At 41.0% G+C, this 22,106-nt stretch overlaps 1 protein-coding gene across 6 annotated transcripts in view; it reads right to left on the reverse strand.

Moving 5' to 3' along the window:
- Satb2 (SATB homeobox 2) overlaps nucleotides 1-22,106 on the reverse strand; it is a 179,041-nt gene that overhangs the window by 73,973 nt on the left and 82,962 nt on the right. For all 6 annotated transcript variants that reach the window (XM_052749484.1, XM_052749486.1, XM_052749481.1 and 3 more), the window contains one exon: nucleotides 16,344-16,446. In XM_052749484.1, the coding sequence (XP_052605444.1) occupies nucleotides 16,344-16,446 (103 nt within the window). The remainder of the gene's footprint in view (nucleotides 1-16,343; nucleotides 16,447-22,106) is intronic.

A 22,106-nucleotide genomic window follows, 5' to 3' on the forward strand; every position in this document is an offset into this window, starting at 1 on the left:
CAGGTCACGGCTAACAGCACAGTTCATAGCTATCAGGAAAATGGCGAGGGCAATGTCTCCTGCCAAGCTACTACCTTCTCAGTCTATGTTGGGAATGCACCAGGAACACAGCTCGCTGACAGAGTGCTTACTTACCATGTGACTGGTAAATAGGGTCTGAGAGCTGGTGCTACCACCATGATGGAAACATCTGTGAGCATGCCTACCCCATACCCATTATCTCCTCATTTGCTATCTTCTTCTAGAAATACATATTTTAATAAACTCAAGATTAATTCCATCACCTTGACTGGTCATTAAATACAATTCTTTCCTGCTCCAGGTTATCTACCTAGTTATTGAAAATCACTAAAGATTTAAAGAATAAGCTTGAAGGAGTAAAGGTAGAGAGTGCTTCACAGATGCCCAAGTCAAGGGACAGGATCAGTCGTCAGGCAATGGGTGGGGATCACTGCCTTGCCTAAGCTCTGTGAGGCTGGAGAGATTGCTCTTTAGTTAAGAGCATTGGTGCTCTTCCAGCAGACCTGAGTTCAGTTCCCAGCACTACTGTACTTTATCGCCTAAAACAAGGTTTTGTTTGAAGAAAACACCCGAGACTGAAACAAATCGGTCATTGATGGTTTTAAGTGTTTGTAGGTGAAATGTGTTTGAAAGCAAATTCCCATACAGCCTTAGTAAGTAAACCTTACTTATGATTTCGAATATTAGGTATAATTATGCAAAAGTCTTTTAAAGCTGGGTGTAATGGAGCAGAAGATCACTGTAAGCTCAAGGCCACCCTGATCTACATGACAAGTTCTAAGACAGATTCCCACCCCCACCAAAACAAAAACAAAAAACAAAAACATGGTATTTGGCCATGTCTAAAAGCTTTGCGAATTTCCAGAGCTTCTTGGAGGAAGTAGGGTGACAGCCTATCTTAGGATCATATTTACATACATACAGCATTGTTTCTTCTTTTTCTAAAGAACCAAACTTGTTCAACTTTCCTATGAACTCCTAAATAAGTCAAAAGTTTACTTCAAACTTCTTTCATTTCTAACTTAATCTTTGAATATAATTTCATTTAGTTTACATGTTACCTTTCCTGCATAAAGTTCAAGGTAAACAAGTTGTTTTAATCTTCTCTAAAGGTATTCACTTTCCAATCATTGTATTATTTAAACTTTAAAGCACACAGCCTTAAATCCAAACCAAGCAAATGGCTCTGAGCCTTCAGATAAGGTAACCCAAGAGGGTTTCCACAGACAGGAATTACTATCGTGGTTTCTTTATTGAAGGAAGATGTAAAGAGCATGAACTGCCTCCAGAGTAAAGACACACTTCACAGACACAAACACTGGGTCACAGGTAAGCATCGGACTCACTGGATTGTTTGTGCCGGTTTTTAATTCAGTCAAGATCATGATGAATTCAATTTTTAAATTGTTTCCAAGTACTTAATAGACAAACTTTTATCCTCATTTTTCCTACTAAAAACACAAAGAATTACCCTCACAGAGCTAACTGTCCAAACTTTTAGTATTTTTCCTTTTCAAAGACTTGTTACACTTAATGAGTTTACTGTTCTGTGATAAAGCTACATGACAGATCTAGTTATAATTAAGCATGAAAATGTATGTAAATTAAATGTAAATATACGAGATCAATAAAACCTATAGGAGTTTGTGTGATGAGTCAAAATAATCAGTCCATATTGCTTTAAGTTTACACATAATAATGCCTATCTTTAAGAATCCCCAGATCTGCAGCCATGTGTGGTGGCACATGCCTTTAATCCCAGCACTCCCATGGCAGAGGCAGGTGGATCTCTGAGTTCAAGGTCAGACTGGTCTACACAGTGAGTTCCAGGTCAGCCAGGGCTACACAGAGGAAAAAAAAAACAAAAAAAGAATCTCCAGGTCCATATAAATTCTTATTGACAGGAGCTGTGATTGGTTACATCTTAGAAATGTGACAGTATCGTTTCCCTAGTAAACCTAAGGAAGGGTTGCATGCATCAGTGCTGGCCATGGCTAACAGGGCAGGAGCCACTGTGGAGGAGGAGCTAGGGGAAGAGAAAGTCTATCTAAGGCACAGCCAGGTGTTTTCCCGGACTTTTCTTTTGACTTTTCTGAAAACTACTGAGTGTTTCCCGATGTCTCCTAATTGCATGTGTTGGCAACTAGCTTCATTTTTTAAATACGATAAAAAACAAACAAGACATTTCTGATAATTAAATCCTGCCCGTAGGGTTGCCATCTTTTCTTTTCAATTTTGCCAAATACTAAAGATATTCTTGTGTTTTTCAGTCTCTGACAGCTTTACCAATAAAATCCAGGCTTTTTACCTCTAAAGATCAAAAACGAGAAACTAACAATGAAACCCTCATCAGGCTTGGTGACAAAGACTGAATGAACTAATGCCTCTCATCATCTACACGCATGCCCTGACAGACACACAGTTCAGGTCTGTGGGATCCTTCAGTATACATGGCACAGTGGAAGATGGTCAGAACCGGTCATGGGTACTGAATCAGAGTCTCTAAGGGTTCTCATGCATGTCAAGATTCTAATGATTTGTAAGAAGCCTAAGCTCATGGATGCCATGTCATCTCTGCTTTGATGTGTCTGTATGCGTATAAGATGATGATGCTATATAATCTGTGCTTGAATTTGATGTTGCTATCACCTGCAGTCGTACTCAATTTGATTGCTGAAGTCTGTTTTTCTATAATCCCTAATAGAAAGGCTATCATTTTATTGATTTTTAACTACATTTTAAATGTATGTGACCAAATGAATTTTTCCCAATAGTTTTACATTCATTGACCATTACATTTTGTTGAAGAAACACTGATTGAATCTGCTGTTTAAAAGCTATATTCAAGAAGAATATACTGAATAATATATTTTTTTATTGGCTGGGAGGCTTCAATAAATAGAAGATTCCATGACCTAATTTTTTTCTTTTAAGACTTACTTATTTTTATTTTATGTATGAGTGTTTTGCCTGCATGTATCTCTGTGTACCACATGCATGCCTGGTGCCTGCAAAGGCAGAAAAGGGCTTTGAATGCCCTGGAACTGGAATTACAGACCATTGTTAGTTACCATGTGGGTGCTGGGAATAGAACCTGAGTCCTCTAGAAGAACAGCCAGTGTTCTTAACTTCTGAGCCATTTATTTCTCCAGTCCTATACCTTATTCTTATCTTAAGAAAACTTTTATCTCAAAATTCTAGGAGTAAAATTTAGAAGTCCAATATTATTAAGATTTTTGTTAAATTAATATTGCAAATTTCAGAAAATATTTGTATAATTGGGGTTAACAGATAAATCTTCTTATTCTACATTTTTTTTTTAAATTAGGACATTCTAATCAATGTCTTCTGTCTCCCCAAAGAACCTCTTTCTTTTGTTTACATAACTCTATCATGGCATATCAATTTTGAAAATTAATCCTTTTATTTTAAAATAACTCACTATCAAATGGACTCATATGCCCCATGACACACACAGGAATATACTACTATTCAGTTTCTCCAAATGAGGCTTAAAAGTTCATATGCTGAGCTGGGCGTGGTGGTAGTGCCCAGCCATAATCCAAGCTCTTGGAGGTGGGAACAGGGAATGCAGAAGCTGAAGGTCATGCTCAGCTATATAGTGAAGCCAGCCTGTGCGGCAAGAGATCCTGTCTCTTAACACCAAAGAGTTCACACTCAAACCTTTGAACTGGAAGGTAGATGAAATGATAAAATCCCACAACTCTACGACCACATTTACAGGACTGGCAAAAAGGCTCAGTGGGTAAAGGTGCCTGTCACCATGCCTGCCAACTTGAGTTCAGTCCTCGGAGTCCACATGGGGGAAGGAGAGGAATGAATGATGAACGCCAGCACACTGTCCTCACGTGTACACCCATGTACATAAAGATAAACGTAAACTTTTAAAAGAATAAAATCCATAGAAATGTAATACAAGTACATTTAAATTTCAATTTTCCACATGAAAAACAATGAATCTGCTTTACTTGTCAATATGCTGTATTTGTATCAACCAACAGATGGAAGGAAGCATCCTGTAGTATTCTTTAAAGTAGTTGTTCAATGGCTTGGTGTTACCAACAGATGGAAGGAAGCATCCTGTAGTATTCTTTAAAGTACTTGTTCAATGGCTTTGATGTTTTGTTGTTTTTCTTTTAAATAGAGTAGGAAAGAAATTAAAAATGTCCTAATTCACTAACCATGGTGAGTTACACTTGCAATCCCAGTCTTCGGGTGGCTTAGGCAGAAGGATGGCCATGGTTGGAGGCCAGCCCTTGAGCGATGTTTCAGTGAAAACCTAACACAGCTGCTTTATGAAATGGCCCTGGAACCTGTCCACAGTTACAGTGGGTAAAAAGCAGTGAACTGGGTAAAAGGCTTTGCAAGGAGAAACCTCCAGAATCTCTGGCCTAGGGATTCTTCTTTAAGCCATTAGGATGCTTATGCAAATGTGAAAAGATTAGCATGAGTGAGTGCTAATGGACTCCTTAATAAGATAACACTCTAGTGTTCCCCAGAATCTTGTTTGGAAACCCTGGGTAAAGGAATATAAGGGAACAAACAAACAAACAAACAGAGTCTCTTGGTGCCTCTTAAAGCCCCCAGAAGCTCTCTGCCAGTGACTCCATAGAGGTGAGACAGGCACGGCTTGTCTTGGGCACCCTTGGTAGGAGTGCAGCCAACCAAATCAGCAACTGCAAGCTGCAACCAAACCCTGAGTATAACACAGAGATGATGCACACAGGACTGCCTTGGCTTCTAAACCTTTACCCTGAGTTCTCTGCTGCATCACCCCCAAACCCCAGGAGCGACAGTATGGATAATGATCTTGTTAAAATCAGAAGTTAGAAAACTTAAGGTCAAATAGCTGTTCAGATACAGAATATATTTAGGAATATTCCAAATAATCAGAGCTATTGGCTCTAGCATAAGTAGAAGAAACACATCATGAAGGCAATAAGAACTAGGTTTTGTTATTGTGCTGGAGTTTTTCCCCAACCTTCTCTGCTTAGCTTGAAGTGACACACTCATTGCCTGAATGTTTCACAAGTGGTTTTGATGGATTTCTTTTTTTAATTATTAGATACAGCATGTGGGGGTCCGAGGACAAGTTGTAGGAGTCAGTTCTTTCCTTCTACTTTGTGGATCCCGGAGACTAATCTCAGATCATCAGGCTTTGGCAACAGGTGCCCTGAGCCACTGAGCCATCTTGCTGGCCCCTCAACAGATTTCATTTAAAAACAACACGGCACAGAAATTTCCCTGCCTGTAAAACCAATGCAATTCTCGAAAAGTGTGTGTCTCAGGTACCAGCAAGCCCTGCCATCTACATCATAGCCGAGGCATAGTCCAGATCTTAAACCCTATCGTTGTTTAATCCCCAGAGCTGTATAACCCAGACGTGAACAGCCCTGACTTACTGAGGAAGCCAAAGCTCAGGAAACCCAAAAGTTGAAAGGTGAGTGAAATTGAAAAGGGGTGTTTCCGGGCTCCTGGTGTCTGTGGTCACTGCTGAATCGATACAGCATAAATTGGCACTTATGCATTACTAATTTTAGGGTTAGGATCAGGATGAATCAACTTCCTTCTGCAAATCCTGCTTTTGGCAGTATACACAAGTGTGCACACAATGCTTGTGACAAGTATTTGCACATGTGACTTGGTGGCTAGGTGAGTTATGTAAGTAGTGAGGGTCCTGCCTGATGTTTCCACAATGTGCTGTGCAAAGCCTTTCGCGTTGACACAGACTGAAAAGTTGGTCAATTTAAAAAAAATAATAAAAAATGGTGAAACAAACAGTTGAATTAGCTGATCACTAATGAATGATTATTCATGTTTTCTTGTTCGTTTCAGTTCACATGAAAATATTTATTAATCAATTCTTGTACACCAAGAATTATGCCAGTCTCCTTTCTGGAGCCCATTCCCTATGGTGGGACATCTTGCTCAGCCTTGATGCAGCGGGAAGGGGCTTGGTCCTGCCTCAACTGAATGTACCAGGCTTTGCTGACTCTCCATGGGAGCCCTTACCCTTTTGGAAGAGGGGATGGGAGGAAGGTTGGTGAGGGGGAGGCTGGGGGGAGTGATGAGAGGGGGATCTGTGGTTGGTATGTACAATGAACAAAACAATTCTTTAAAAAAAAAGAATTTCTTTAAAAAAAATAATAATTATGCCAGTCCTTAGAAACACAATACCAAACAATTTTAACTTAAGAAAAAACTCCACCTGTATTTTTGCTTCTGATAAATTAACCACTTAGCGCACACAGGTGGACTTAGAACCTCTGCCTATGACTGAAAGTGTCTTTCTATTTAATAACAGAGGCTCCTTTTAATGTCTACCTTGCCAGTTCATTAGCAATCCATCTACTCATTAAATACAAAATACATGATTATAACCCCCTTCTTTGATTTTCTTGCAGCCTAAAGAGCTTTGTCCCAACGTAAATGTCATCAGCTTGGAATCCCACCTGACCAATGAGTGACCCAGGGAGAGAAGAAGCAAGGACCATTGGTAAATTTTGCGTATAGAAAGTGTTTAGTTGAAACAGCCAACAATAAGTTAAATGTGCTACACACACATGACATGGTAACAAACACCCTAAGGCCCCAGGCAATCACAGTGAATTCACATAAGACTGAACTTCATGAAGTGGGCAATCAGGCAACAGTTTTGGTCCTCCAAAATTGGCAATTCCACGTGGTTGAATCCAGTATTTATTTTGGCTCCTCTCTCTGAGCCGAGATACACATTAACAACTCTACTGTCCCCCTGAAATCTTTTGCTGTATTTAGTTCTTTTAAAAATGTAAACATAACAAAATAAAACAGCATCCCATGGGCCAATATTGAATATGTCCATCTATGAAGTATTTCTGACTTAGTATCTCTTGGTCAATAACTATAAATAAAAGTCAATTTATTATTGGGAAGCCAGTTCAGTTAACGCAACACAGACCAACACAAAGAGACCTCCATCTATCAACTACAAATCCCACACCATGGAAACAAACAAGCAGAGAAAAGGAGTTCACTAAACATAATTAAAGAAAATATTTAGGGGTCTGAAAGCGCCCAAGGGCAAAGGCGGGTGGGGGTGAGGAACTAAGTCTCTTGGGACTACCAAGCCTACAGAATTTTTTCCCTCCAAATTTGCTGCAGAGAATTTGTCTCTGGATTGGGAATTTGCCTGCAAAGTCTCTGCCTAAAGCAAGACATTCAGAGCCAACTTGTTAACTCCCAGTAAAATGGCCCATAAGCGAGGGGTACCAGCCAGCACTGTGATGACACCGGACTCGGCTTTTCTTGGGAGGATTTTCCACTTATTATCAACTTCCTTTCCCCATCGTATTAAGCTCTATAGAACACGCACATCTACTATAAAGCACTGGAATATGGATGCCTCTGTTTCTTTGGCAGTGAAAGCTCACAGGACCCATTAAGCTCCATGGAAAAAGTGAGCACTGTCCACGTTACTGCCTCATGGTCCCACTTTCTCCCTGGTGACACAATTGTCCCGGTTCCAAGCAGCTTAATAACATCGATCATTTCAAATGTCCTGTAAGTGTAGATGAAATTGTTTATATCTAAGGATGCCTACATTTTTGCTCTTTATTTTAATCTAGGCTACAATTTTAAAATAAATTCAGCACATGATGCAAAAAAAAAAACCCACATGCAAAAACTTAACATTATTATTTAGACAGTCTGCCTCTTTCATTTAACACTCTATGAATGTTAATTCTTTAATTCAATCTATTGGGAAAAGTTAATCAAGGAAACAATCATTCCTGATCCACTCTTTTCAAAAGACCAGTCTCCCCAACTATATGAACCATAAATGTTATAGGCCATTACTTTTAGGAAAAATAGTAAACTGGCTGGAAAAAAAAATTTAAAGAGGTATTTTTCTTTGTATGAACAATTCCCAATTTATAGTTAATAAAGTTATAATTATTCTTTTCAGTAGAATTGACTATTACTAACTCTTTAGTTCAATAACTAATTAATAGGAAAGGAATGGATTATTTTAATAGAGTATTAGCCTCCTAAGGATATTAGCTATATGAATTAAATGACCAAAATTTTCATCTTTTTTTTTTCATTCAACTGAGAGGTTAAGGTAACAAATAAGGCTGGCTACAATATAATCCCAAACAAAACTAAGTGCATCAATTCAGGCAAGTTAATGTACATTCAGTTCCACCTATTAACATGAAGACCTTCTAAGGTACAATGCCTTATATTCGCTAAACTAAGGAGAGCACAAAATGGATGTGTGCCCGTGACCTCCTCCTTCTTTGCCTTCAATGTTTTCTCAAAGACCTTTTTTGTCCCAGAAGGATCAGCCTCAGTCTGGACCTACACTCCAGATAACTCTAGATCAGTTGTTCTCAACCTATAGGTCATGATTCCTTTAAGGTTCACACAAGCTATCCTGCATATCAGATATTTACATTATGATTCATTACAGTTATGAAGTAGCAACGAGATAATTTTATGGTCGGGGGTCACAACAACATAAGGAATTGTGTTAAAGCATTAGGAAGGTTGAGAACCACTGCTATAGACTCATGGGAGTTCCTTAGGGGTTCAGAAAAACTCAGGTTCTTACAACAGGCAGAATGAAGGTCAACATCAGTGGAGACAGTAGCACGCTGAAGAACTATTGCCATGAGGCAATATGCCTTCAGTGCTGAGATCTCACACAGCACTTGTAGGTAAGAGCTTCCAGCACCTGAGGGAAACCAGGCAGCAATCTTGTGGAACTGATCAAGAAACCAAACCAGTCTGATTTTCACATGCTGTTTTCTGATACACCCACACCAGGTCTCAGAGGACCTGAACATTTCCTTGTCTGGATACAATCTCCCCCCCCCCACCCCCCCGAGCGTACCCCTTTCTAGAGAGTTGCTCTGCACCACCAAGGCTGTATTTAATTCTGATTTTGTTCTGGGCAAGACAAATGGAATTTGGAACTAGGAAAATTCTCAAACGGCACTTCAAGAGAGACCGCGGACCTGAATGAGGCCTGGTTCACTGCGGACCCTTCTCCAGTCAGTCCAACCCTCTGCCACTCCGTCAGTGTTCACCACACAGGACCTCCCCAGCATCTATTGCTGGTGTCCTCACTCAGCCCCCACCGTAGCTACGGATTCACAGGCATGATCCCCAACCTACCACATTGCCAGAGCATCTCATTCTCAGCTCCCTCCATCACCAGCACCCTTTCCCACCACCTCGGGCACCTGCTGGCGTTTTCCCGAAGCTCCAAAGCATATGCCCACACATCTCTCAAGGGAAACTGTCATCTGAGCATCAGGTCCCCCCTCTCACTGGCCAGCCCTCCTTCTTCTAGGTATCCATCGTGCTTTAAAGTGCTCCCTTGACTCAAATTTGCCACCTTGGCTTCTTTGCCCCTCTCTTCCTTCTTAGGCACAGGCCTTCCTAGTCTCACGCCGCTGCGAAGTAACTCCCTCAGGTCACTGCTGCCTTCCGCTGGCCACTCCTGCCATCCATCCCCCTAAGTCTCATCTATTCATAACTCCTGGCCTTTTTCTTCCTATAGACTCCAGCTCTCTTCCTCACCACTGTTCTTTAAAGAACGCTCCTTTGAATTCAAGAGCATCCCGCAACTTTATAGGCAACTCCTGTTCCCCTTGGTTACCTTCAAGAGGCTGAAGGTAAGCCCCTATTGCTGAAGACACCATGCACTTCGGACAGAAAACCCGAAGGACCTGAGCTGGATTTGACCTGAAAGCCTTTCTCTGAGAACTAGGCTTTCATGGTACCACAAGGTGCCACGCAAGCTTCCAAGGCAGGGAAGCAACCAAGAGTCCTACCTATGAACCACAACAATGACCAGGAAGGTACCACAAGGTGCCAAGCAGGCTTCCGAGGTAGGGAAGCAAACAATAGTAGTCCTACCCAGCTGTGATGCCTATGGACCACAACAATGACCAGGATGCACATTAACCTTCCAGGTAAATCACTGTCATGCATATCTTGGTGGTAACCAACAGCTCTCTAATTGGACTTAAGGTCTGCTCAACAAGCAGGAAATGATGTCTGGGACTGGAAAACCTGGCCAGCTACCTGGGGTTAGTGAAGTCATAGATGGAGAAGCTATACCTGCTACTTTACTAAACCAGCATAATTCCTATCACATTTTTCCTGGTACCCACAGACAGTGTAGTTCTCAGACCTCATCAAAAAAACTTGGCTTTGCCACAGACAGATACCATTGCAGAAAACCAAGAACTGACCAGAGAACAAGGGACCATGTGGTATAGCTCCAACTGATACATCTAACAACACAACTCCTGCACCAAAGGCTCAAGGAACATCAAGGAAGAGGCCGGGAAAGATTGTAAGAACCGGTGGAATGAGAAATAGGATGTAAAATTGTGTCTACTGAAAATGTCAAGGAAGCTATTCCCCATGAAGTCTTACCATCATGGCTGCCTTAACAACAGCTGAACACGGACAACATCAACAGACAAACTAACGTGGAAGGGGGGATCTCCTGGTGCCCTGAGTCTAGATGAAGAACTATAGGCAGTTAAGAGAGAAGAATGCTGAGAACAGAAGAAATAGTATTCTCTAGGGAAGAGCCCCAAGATTGATTATCAATGACCAATGGTCAGCTCTGAAACCATATACATACAAGTGACATTGTATAGACTGAGCATGGGTGGTTGTGCATGTGCGCGCATATGTGTGTGCATATAAAATAAAAATTAAAAAAAAAAACAAAGAAAAAGAAGCCATGTATTTGAGAAAGAATAAGAATGAGTTCATGGGAGGAGTTAGAGAAAGGAAAGGGAAGGGGGAAATGTAATTATATTTTTATAATTAAAAAAAATAAAATATTACTAAAGAAGGAAAAGAAGAAGAGCAAAAAGAAGAACCAGAAGAATGTTCCCTTGGTTCCACTTGAGCTACCTAGTTCAAAAAGTGTCTCCACTAGTTAGTCTCTAGCTCTGATGTTAGGTCGCTGCCCCTCATCTTGAATGGTTCACCAACATTTCTACACACTTACCCAATTCTTATCAACATAGTACGCATTCACTAAATATTTGTTTAATCACATTGTTTATCTAGTTACGACTGCAATTCTTTGTTTCTTTTAAAAAGTCTTTCTTTTTGGCATGGAAGGCCTATGTAATGCTCCCTTGATTGTCCCACCATTAGAATTCCTCCAGATTTATTAAAGCGATGCTCAAACTTACTTTCAAATGATAGACTATGTGCCACACTATTAACTGCTTTGTATATGTTATAGTTCTTTAGAAACCAGGAACTTAGGCTTCTTTCAGATTGTAACTATCCAGCATAAATGGATGATGGATGGAAGGATAATGGATAGATAGAAAATTGATAGCTAAGGAAATGGAAACCTATCTTTTAAAAAAATACATTTTAAACTGATTTAAATAGCAGATAAGTTTGTTTCTTTTACTCTAACAATTATGTCATTAAGAACAATTATTTATAGTTCTTTAAACACTTATGAATAAATACATCTAAGCCAAAAATAAGCAGCCCCGAGCATAGCTAAAACGAGCCTCAGGAGATCCAAGGAAGGAATTAACTCATGTGGGCCAAGCACTCAAAGCATCCTTCACGCACCCTTTCTCTGCTGGCTGACATCACCAATACACTTCTAATTGGACTGCTGGGTGACTAAGAAATACACAGAAGTGATAGCCACAGCGAAAATGCACAAGGCTCTTCTTCCAAAAGCCCCCCAAACCAGCACGCTGGAAATGGTTCGTTGTAGAAGTGCTATATCTATTCTCATGAATCCAGTATTTATATAAAATTCAAGGGACTAGATGTTGGCATTACTTTCAAAAGGCATAATATTGGCTCCCTTGTAAGCCACCTTCACTTAGACCCGGAAGTGAAAGCCAATTCCTTTCCTAACTCAGAAGAATCAGGTAGACAAAAGTAAACTGCTTTCACCTCATCAGAGCTAAGCAGCAGCGGAGGAAAGAGGACAGAGAGTTGATTAAAGGCATTGTCCTGGCCACCGACACCACGGTGGCGAAGCAAGGGCTGCCTGAAAGAGGCAGGTCAGGAGACGCTGATTCTCCATTCAGCTCTGAGGCACCACTTTGTAAATGACACAATCATTTTGGGGTACAAGAGGTGCTTTAAATGTGGTAACATTATATCATTTCAGCTATAATGATCATAATTACTTATTTCTTTTAATCACAACCCACTTAACCACTTTAGTACAGAGGACTAGTTCAAGGAGTTTAATTTTCATTCAACATCTAATCTTTGTGTTTACTGAAACCCTTCATGAGCTTTGTTTACTATCTGCTTGCTGGCCTGGACGTTTGATCTTGCAAGAGTAGATTAGACAGGGTCAGATAAAATACTGATTACTAGAATAAACCAGACTCAAGGAAGTTAACACTGGTTTTAAAACTCCTCTCTTCTCCCAGCTTTGCAATATTTTTCAAAATAGGCTTAAATAAACAAATAAAATTAAGAAAACTAGCAATCAGAGTGTTTTGAGCAATGATTAAGAAGAGGAAAGTGATGGGGATGATTTTTAGCCCTAACCAAAATACAAGGTTTGGTTAGGTCTATTCATTCTGGTGGTATTATTCTACGACATAAATAATTTTGTAATAGCCACCAGTATTTGTATGAACTTTGAATGACCCTTCAATTCTTGAGACATATTAAATACTTTGAGAAGAATCCCAGTAAAGATAATGCATTTTGCTTTTAGTAAAAATATTTTAGATATAGTTATTTGAATTTATTCATCAAGGATCCAATGAAAACTGATGTGAATGCCTTTATCATCATGTCCTCATTGTTCCTATGAATCCCGTGAATGCATGAGAATGGAACCGGTGGGCTGGAGCGATGGCTTGGCCATTAAAGGCTAGACTAACAACCAAAAATACAAGAGAATGGAATTGGCGGTGGTGCTGCAGATAATTGCACGCGGTTTCATGACAATTATGGAGTAAGTTCATATCTGGAGTTCTTACAAAAATAACAGTTAAATTAAAGGATCATTATTTTACAAAACAACTATGGGGTAATATCCATGGAGAAAGCTCCAAACCTTGAAAACGATTATACGGCAGCATGAATATGTCTAGGTAGCTATGGACTACCTCTGCCCATTGCTAATAAAAAAACCTAAACACTGAATGGATGTTCCCTTTCCTTTTGGGTAAAAGTACAATGTGTTCCTTCCACAGGGGAGTTGAGCGCTCTGGCAAACCTAGCCCAGATGCAACGGACAGGGTGAGTTGTCAAAAGAAGTGCAGAGCAACCTAACATGCCACCCGCCACCCCGTGTTCCTCAGGAGCAGAAAATCCTGGGACAAGGTTCATGGCAGGACCTTGAAACCAGAGTACACAAACTGTTTCTCCCTCTCTCCTGAAGGAATGGTAATGTTAACTCAAAAATGTCTCTGCCAACCTTGATTGTCTTTGAAATTAAAGGAAAAAGGTAAACAGAGCAAGGTCTACTGTGATCACTGGAGAAAATAAAGTCAACATCCTAAGCCAAACCAATTTAGGACTTTTTAAAGAGTAAGTGTAAATAGTTTAGATATAACAACAACAAATTCAAAAAATGCACATTAAAATGTTTACTTCAAAATTTAGACAATTCCATTTGTGTATAGTTTTTACATCTGTTTTTAATGATATCAAATTATTGATTGTTCATTTTTCTCATATTTATTTAAGCATTAACTATAGAATTTGCAATCTGATCTTTTTTTTTTAATCCTTCCAGTAGACTCTTATTTTTGCTAGGTTTGAGTCCTATTTTACTTTGATCTTTAGAGTATATAATTATTTTACTGTTTATTTATTTCTATGAGAATAGAAAAAAAGAATTGACCTAGGAGATCTAGATGTGGCAATTTGTAACAGAATCACATAGCTTATGTTTAGGAAATCATGGTTTTGATTAAGAAGCAACCATTTAGTTCCCACTGTTTTATTAAAACAGACATTAGCAGATAATAGGAACCATATTTAACGATGTAGCCTGCATTTTGTTTAGGACATCAGTAAGCGAGCTGCAGACTTCGTTCTGTAGCTAATGTAAGCCATGGTATATGCACACTGGTAACTCGGTGAGAATGGGAAGCGGATGGCAGGGAGGAGCAGGCCTCTCAGACTTTGGCCTTGTTAGGAGGAAGCTGAAGGTACCAGTCTGCTCTGGCTGCTACTGAGTTCCAGATTTGCGCATCCATACTTCTGTTCATTTTGAAAAGGGATGGTCACAAGAAAACCTTAGAAACCAAACCATGAGTCTTCTGTGAGAAATGGATCAAGACAGGAACTCCCTGCACATCCATTCTTAGCATGAGAAGAGGGAGGCCCAACACTTCCTGCTTCCTGAGGGTAGAAAGTTAATAAAAATGTACTTCTCCAGTATTCGCTTTCTGTACACCATTACACCTGTCATGTGCTCATTGTTTTCTTCCCACTCCCTGGGCTGATGAATCAACACCACTTGAACTGTTTTATGGCAGCTTATATTTACTTCACACATACCTTAACCTTCCCTTTTCTCCTCCTACACACACACACACACACACACACACACAGATCCACACTTTTCAACTGCAATGACTAGCGTTTTGAACAACATGTGTACACAGTGTCTCACAGCCTCTTCAGGTGTGGATCCTTGACCTACTGAATGAAATCAAGGCCTAAGTCTGCTTTTATGGCACTTACAGATTTAACTGTGCATTTACTATCTTGGGAAAAAAAAAAACAGAGCTTAAAGAATTGAATGTCTGAAAGAGCAGGTAACATGAGTGTTTATGCACACACACACACACACACACACACACACACACACACACACACACCCCACACACACACAGAGAGAAAGAGAGAGACTGTGGTGGTGACTGTGAAATCACTGGATTGAAGAGTTCCCAGGCTTTCAGAAGCTGGAATTATAGTCTAACACATAAAAGAACACACTCTCTTCCTTTCACTTATAACAGCAGGTAAATGTGATCTAACAAACGACCTTGAAGCTGAGTGATTCTTTTGATTTTTAGTCAAAGACGATATGTTCAAGCACTTTAACAATCCAGCTTTAAAAGAAAAACTTGGAGGCGACACTTACAGGAAAGAAACCCTTCTGAACCACACAATGACACCTCGGAATGAGGAGTTGTCAGCTTCTCCGACACAGAAGTATTAATATTTAAAGACAAATACCCAAACCAGAATCTAAAGGGCTCAGAGAATTTGCGGATATGTTGAAAAGAAATTGATCTCAATTCAGTCTGCAGTACACTTGACCTCTAGATAGCTCAACATGCTTGCTTCCCTTTAAATCATGTATTTACCATGAAATGCTCTCCCTTTTTCTCGATCTGAATTGTATGGCTGATGCATCCGAAAGCTTGTTTGCTCAAGGGCGATCTTGTAAACAAGCTCTCCGACACTCAATAGCCAGAAGTATTGCTTTGATACACAGCACACCCTCTCTCCCTGAGGAAGCCTGCAGATAATAAAACTCAATTCATCCTTCACGTCCAGCCACCCACAGATCGTCAGGTGGCCCTCGATTGGGGGCCCTGAGCTGACAGCGAGACTGTGTCAGTGAACACCCCCAGTGAGTAAAGCCTGAGGACAGCGCCACAGCCCTGCAAACCAAGACTGGGATGGTCCTCAAACATCACCATCACAGAAATGACCCCAAATCTCAAAGACTAGTGACATGTACTGCAGTGGAAAAGAATCAAAGGATTTCTACACTAACATGCTCACAATGGTAAAGTAACACTAATACTTAAAAGGCTAGGTGGTCTAGATAGCATATTTATTATGTAAAAGAGTTGTGTTTTCAAGCTTTCTTGTTGCTTTGGCGACTGCCAAATTCCATTTGTTAATTCGGAGTCAAATCCTAAGTGTTATGTAACTTGGAATAAAACTCCTAAAGTTCCATCCTAATGGATTTTGGCCTTTACAGGGATTACTGGTGAAAACCACAAAGCTGATCAATCATGCTAAGAATTTCTCTTATACTCCTAATACTATCTTACTTTTAAGGATTGAATTTTATGACAGAAATGTTAAGGATCTTACCTGCATAAATATATATATGTATATATATATATACATATATATATGTATATGTGCATGTGTGTATGTATGCATGTATGTATATCACACATATATATGCATATATTATAAACAATAGCTACAATTAAACATCTATGTCAAATATGTCAAAGAACTAACAACTTATAGACCTGAGGATCTACAAATAGGCTTTAAAAACAACAAACCGAGATTACCTTTAATCTTCTTATACTTTTTATACCATCTCCCGAACTCCTGGCACTTGGTTGCTGACACATTGGCATAGTATGTGCTATTTACAATGGATGAAATCATACTCTGAAAAGAAGGGGAAAATCGGTTAGTTTTCATATGCATGAATATCCTCTTTTTTAAGACAAGAAGGGACACATCACAGCCCATACCAGTTTTCTTTGTCTTTTAAGCTTAAAGCTATGACTCCTCTTGCAGACTAAATTATTTAATAACAGCCAGGATGACCTGAGCTCACTGTCCCTTAAGTATGCATTCACAATGCCAATGCTTTCTAAAACAAAAGGCAAGCCTAGAGTGCTGTCAAAGATGGAGGAAGCAGGACGTGAGGATTAAACGCAGAGGGAGGGACGGATGGCTGGGGCTGCTGAGCAGAGCACAAGGTGACATCAGATGCTCCAGCACCCTCAATCCAGATAATGCTTTTCAGATGTCTGTTCCTCTTCCAACTGCAACAAGCTTACACAGCCAAGAATCTGAGAACATCCGTGCTACACGCTGCAGAACAACGTTTAGGGAAATAAGTTAAATTAATATAATTTATAGAAACGTGTGATTATCACTTGTGTGAAAATTCACCAAATGAAAAACTTGACAGTGCTATTTTCGAGCAGGGGAAACCGAACCGAACACTTCTCCTGTGTTTCAACCAAAAATGAATTAGAGCTAAAGCTTTCTGAGCACTCGCATTCACAATGGCTCCCGCTCTTCCTCCCCTCTAGCCCTCTAGCCCCAGAGTTGTTTGTCCTTGGGGTTAGAAAAAAGGCCAGGGAGCATGGCCTGTGGCAGCACAGGGGCTTTTACATTTTAATCGCACATCTTGATCTGAATGTCCTACAGAGAGACACCTCCTGATGGTATGGGATGTCTGGGCCAAAACTCCTGGCAGATGCCCACTCATACCTGAACCAACTGTGACATTACATATGTCCACACAGATTCGACTTCTGAAAACTCTGTCTAACAGCAACATGAGCATGACCCCTCAAGTGACTCTAATGACCTGCATGAGGTCTGAGGTTGTGCCTTTAAGTCTCATTTGTCTCAAAAAAAAAATGCCTTCCCCAGACATGGAAGAGATCAGGAAATCTTAGAACTTCTAATGGCATTTCTACAAAGTGGGAGAGATAAAGAAGACAGCGAATCAAAGTGAGGTACTTCGCGGGAGGTTCAGCCTCCAGCAGACAGACCCGCACTGAAAACATCAGAATCGCTTTCTTTCTCCATCACTACGCAGACGTGGAGGAAGGAGCCTCTAATTCAATCCACAGAAACCTCTTTGGCCTTTTCTACACAGCAGATGGCTAGCCTCCCCCAGCTGATCTCCAAAGGAAGAGGGTGGGGAGAGCTCCTCACGGAGTCTGCTCACAGTGCGGAGAAGGCAGAAGCCCACTAGCACACCAGGGTCTGAAAGACAGAGGCTGCCTTGCCCGCTGCCCTGGAGAATCCACCTCAGCAAGGCCTGCGCTGTAACCAAATAAAGCTGTGCAGTACCAGGCTGCGCTAGCTCCCTCTCTGGACCGGGACCCATTTGCTCTTCCTAGACAGTGGGACCTTGAGGAAAGTGACTAGCTTCTATCTCCGGCACTTTTTTTCTCCTCCCTTCTTCGTGCCTCACGTAGTTCTGATGTGGGATATCTGAGTCATAGAAATTTAACACATGAAGGGACAGGGATGGAATTCTGAAATGCCAAACTGAAATGTCATAATAATAGAAACTCTAACAGGAAGGCTACCTAATAAGAGCTGCCTGCCACAGCCCCCCGGGTGTGAACTGGCAAGCAGGCTGGCAGGCTTTCTCTTGTTATGAATGCTGTCTTCTGAGAAGGCACAGGAGAGTCGTCAGACTCCTTCTCACAAGCTAGTCTAGGAAGCAAGTGGCCAAGGACTTCCTAGAGGTGTCCTTTCACTCCTTCTGGTCCAGTGAGACTGCAGCCCACATCACTCTGATCCCAGACATTCCCTGTCTCCCTCACTCTCTTGCCTTTCTCTGGACCCTGCTCCAGCTACTCTGGTGCTACAGGAGGCCGGGGGCGGGGGGGGGGGGGGGGGGGGGGGGGGGGCTCTGCAGGGGAGCCAGGAAAGAGGCATTCTCTCCTGGCTCTATCACCAGAGACCAAAACTCCTTCAAAAAGCAGGAGGCTGGGCACCTGCCTCAGCCTCTCTTCCCCAGGTGATTATGAATGAGCATCTCTGTTGCTACCAAACACAGAATAGATTTCAATCATGAACTAAGTAAAGAGTTAGGTAGGAAAAAAAAGACAATTCCTGGCTAATGGAACTTTGAAATGCTAGAATAACTTCATTGAGTTTGTGGTACAATTATTCATACTAACTCTCTGCATAATGTACACTTAGCAGTTTTATAGGTGACTTGTTACATACCATCATGAGAACTTAAAAACACTGGTATATTTGGGAAACAGTGTACAGCAAAGTTCATGTTGCATGGGATTATCCCATTTCCAACATGAGCATCTTCTACACCTAAACAATCATATTCTCATGCTTTGAGTCTGAATCACAAGATTCTGAAGAAACGCCCTGGACATGTAGTGTAAGATCATCCCACTACTGGTGGTATCATCAGTATTTTAGAAATCTGAACTCAGCTAGTGATATGCAAAGCTGTGAGGGGCTAACGTAGGCCCAGCGCATGCAACTTCTACTCTGTGAAAACCAGTATTTTAGGATGTGTGCCCCATGCCTCACTCTGAGGTCATTTTAAGCAGTCTAACATCACAGACATGGGGTCTGTCTTCAAATCAGTTACCACTTTTTATCTCTTTGTGATACTGGGGATCCAACTTGGAGCTTTGCATACGTCAGACAAGCGGTCTACCACAAAAATATTAATATTCCCACAGCCTGTCAATAGCATCTTCAATTAGATGAGACAGAAAGGCAGAATGGGATGAATATGGATTAAAATCTTTCCCACCTTCCAACCTGACAGTGCACATCTCTTCCTCCTGCTTTCTAAACTTAAGTGTGATTTTACAATTCATCATCTTTTCTGTTTCCTACTCAGTCCAGAACAACCCACAGCTGGAGTCTTCAGATCCCCGTATCTTTTTGGCAAACGGGAAAGAGCTTGATCAACTTCTTCAATCCAGAATGCATGTGACACTGGATTAGCCGTGTTACTGTAAAGAATCCAGAATGCATGTGACACTGGATTAGCCGTGTTACTGTAAAGCAGCATGGGTAAAAATAACCTGGGAGATATGTGCATTGATCCTGGGAGATATGTGTACTGATATTTCTAACACTGAAAATGAACTGCTTTCTTGGGGCTGATATTAAAATGGCTTTGCATTTACAAAGCATGCCCGATGTGTCTCTGTAGTGGGTTATGAGCAAGGCGAGAGCAGAGTGCCTTCATAACAGACACCTGAAGCCGCCCCATGCACATTCTACTTCAGCATAGCCTATGGCTTTCTACACAGCCTGTGGTTTATATACTACATAAATGGTGATGACAGGCACACCTATTTCATGAGTAGCGGTGTGTATTATAACAAATCAGAAGGTTTAAAATACCTTTCCAAGGCAGAAACACTTGAAAAATTTCAGAATTCTTTATGATGGACTGTGAAATTTTAAATATAAAGATTCATGTGTGCTATTTTGTAGTCAACTTAGCCTTACACAACACATGGTTTGTTATTTGTATTTGGAAGTAATTTTTTTTTTTTTTTTTTTTTTGGTTTTTCGAGACAGGGTTTCTCTGTGTAGCTTTGTGCCTTTCCTGGAACTCACTTGGTAGTCCAGGCTGGCCTCGAACTCACAGAGATTCACCTGGCTCTGCCTCCCGAGTGTGGAAGTAATTTTTTTTAATGAGAGAGAGAGAGAGAGAGAGAGAGAGAGAGAGAGAGAGAGAGAGAGAGAGAGAGAGATGCATGCTGGGAACACTGGGATGACAGATGTGTGCTGTCTTGTCTGACTTTACATGGGTTTTTGGGGAAGGGGACCTCATACTTGTATGGCAGGTACTTTTATACACTGAGATATTTTCCCAGCCCTGAATTCTTTCCTTAAAATAAGATACTATTTGCCGAGCACAGCAGCACACACATTTAATTTAATCCCTGAGGAGGCAGGCAAGTCTCTGTGAGTTTAAGGCCAGCCTGGTCTGCATAAGCAAGTTCCAGGAGAGCCAGGGCTATATAGTGAGACTCTATCTCAAAAACATTAAAAATAAATAAATAAGGTACTTGGAGAATCTAAATACATTTAAATTGTTTTAGTTCCTCCAAAGACAACTAGCTGATTTGAGATTACTCTACTCCAAAGTGCAAGAGAACAGGATACAGTCAATACAGTGATGTGCTGTGGAGGGAGCTTTACTCAGTGATGGACCATAATGGAGGAGCAAGCGTCTATCCCCCAGTGACATGTCTGTGTAACAAAATGGGTTGTTTCTATGTGTTTGCAGTCATCCAGGGGTAAATAAACCTACCACACTGCCAGTCACAGAAAACTATCACACCAACAACTATATACTAATATACAATACTTGGCAATGATCCCAAACCATTCTGTTACTGGTTTACGTAAATACTATACTGTTCTCTGCTGATACAGAAATTGGCTGAGAAGCCATATGCCATGGTACATCAGTGGGACCTTTGTACGCCTCTCACATCCTACATCCCTTGATTGCATCAGAAGGCCACACTGAGCGGCTGACCTCCCCATCTAGATTTTTGTGAGTACTCTCTGTGAGTTCACATGATGATGAAACCATCAGAACTCATTTCTCAAGATGAATCTCTGTTGTTAAGTGACATAGGACCAGCTAGGACTTATTTTAGCTACATTGCTATGTCTAAAAATAAGTCTGCTTTTAGGTTCCCAAGATAAATTTTAAATGCACTTGTTTTTCTTTTTTTTCTTTAAGTAGCCCAAGCGACAGCTGTCACACCTGATTATAAGTATGGGTTAATTTCCAAACCGAGGGCTTAGAGACTCAAAATGAGGAAGCTCGTTGGCCAAAGTTAGATGTCCTGGGAAGCGCTACAGGGAAACTCCACTGCTGGCCTACTTGACCTCCTGCTCACAGGGACCCCTCGCCCGCCCCCCCCCCACCCCCGCCCTCCCATATATACTCTCTGCTTCACTTAGATTTTTAATCACATTTGCATTTCTTTATTTAGCTTATGTGGAGGCATGTGCAATAGTGAGCATGTGGAGGTCAGAGGACCACTTCCGGGATCCAGTTCTTTCCTTCCATCATGTGGGCTTGCAGGCTTGGTGGAAGGCACCCCCCCCCATCCTTTCTTAAAGGAGAAGCTGACTAAGGAGAAGAAGGAACCGTTCACTGCCACTTCCATCAGCTAACACAGCTCAATACTAACTCTTCAGCTGCTTTTCAGATGAAATAAGAAACAAGGTGACAAAAAACAAACAAACAAACAAACAAACAGAATTAAAGTCTAAGTGGAGGCAGGTGTGGTGGTGCACATACGTAATCCCAGCATAGGAAATGGGGATAAAGAATATTGGGAAGTAAAGGCTGCTCTGTTACAGAGAGTCTGAGGACAGCTTGAGCGACTTGAACTTTGTGTACAGGGGGGAAAAAAAAAGTATACATGCCTGTAATCCCAGCACTTAGAACTCAGAGGCAGGAGGACTCTGTGAGTTCAAGGCTAGCCTGATCTATATATAGCAAATCCCATACCAGTTGAGACAAGGCTACATACAAAGTGAGACCCTGTCTCCAA

The sequence above is a fragment of the Peromyscus californicus genome, unplaced genomic scaffold (assembly GCF_007827085.1).
Source record: "Peromyscus californicus insignis strain IS unplaced genomic scaffold, ASM782708v3 Scaffold_21__1_contigs__length_65335640, whole genome shotgun sequence".
NCBI classification, from domain to species: domain Eukaryota; kingdom Metazoa; phylum Chordata; class Mammalia; order Rodentia; family Cricetidae; genus Peromyscus; species Peromyscus californicus.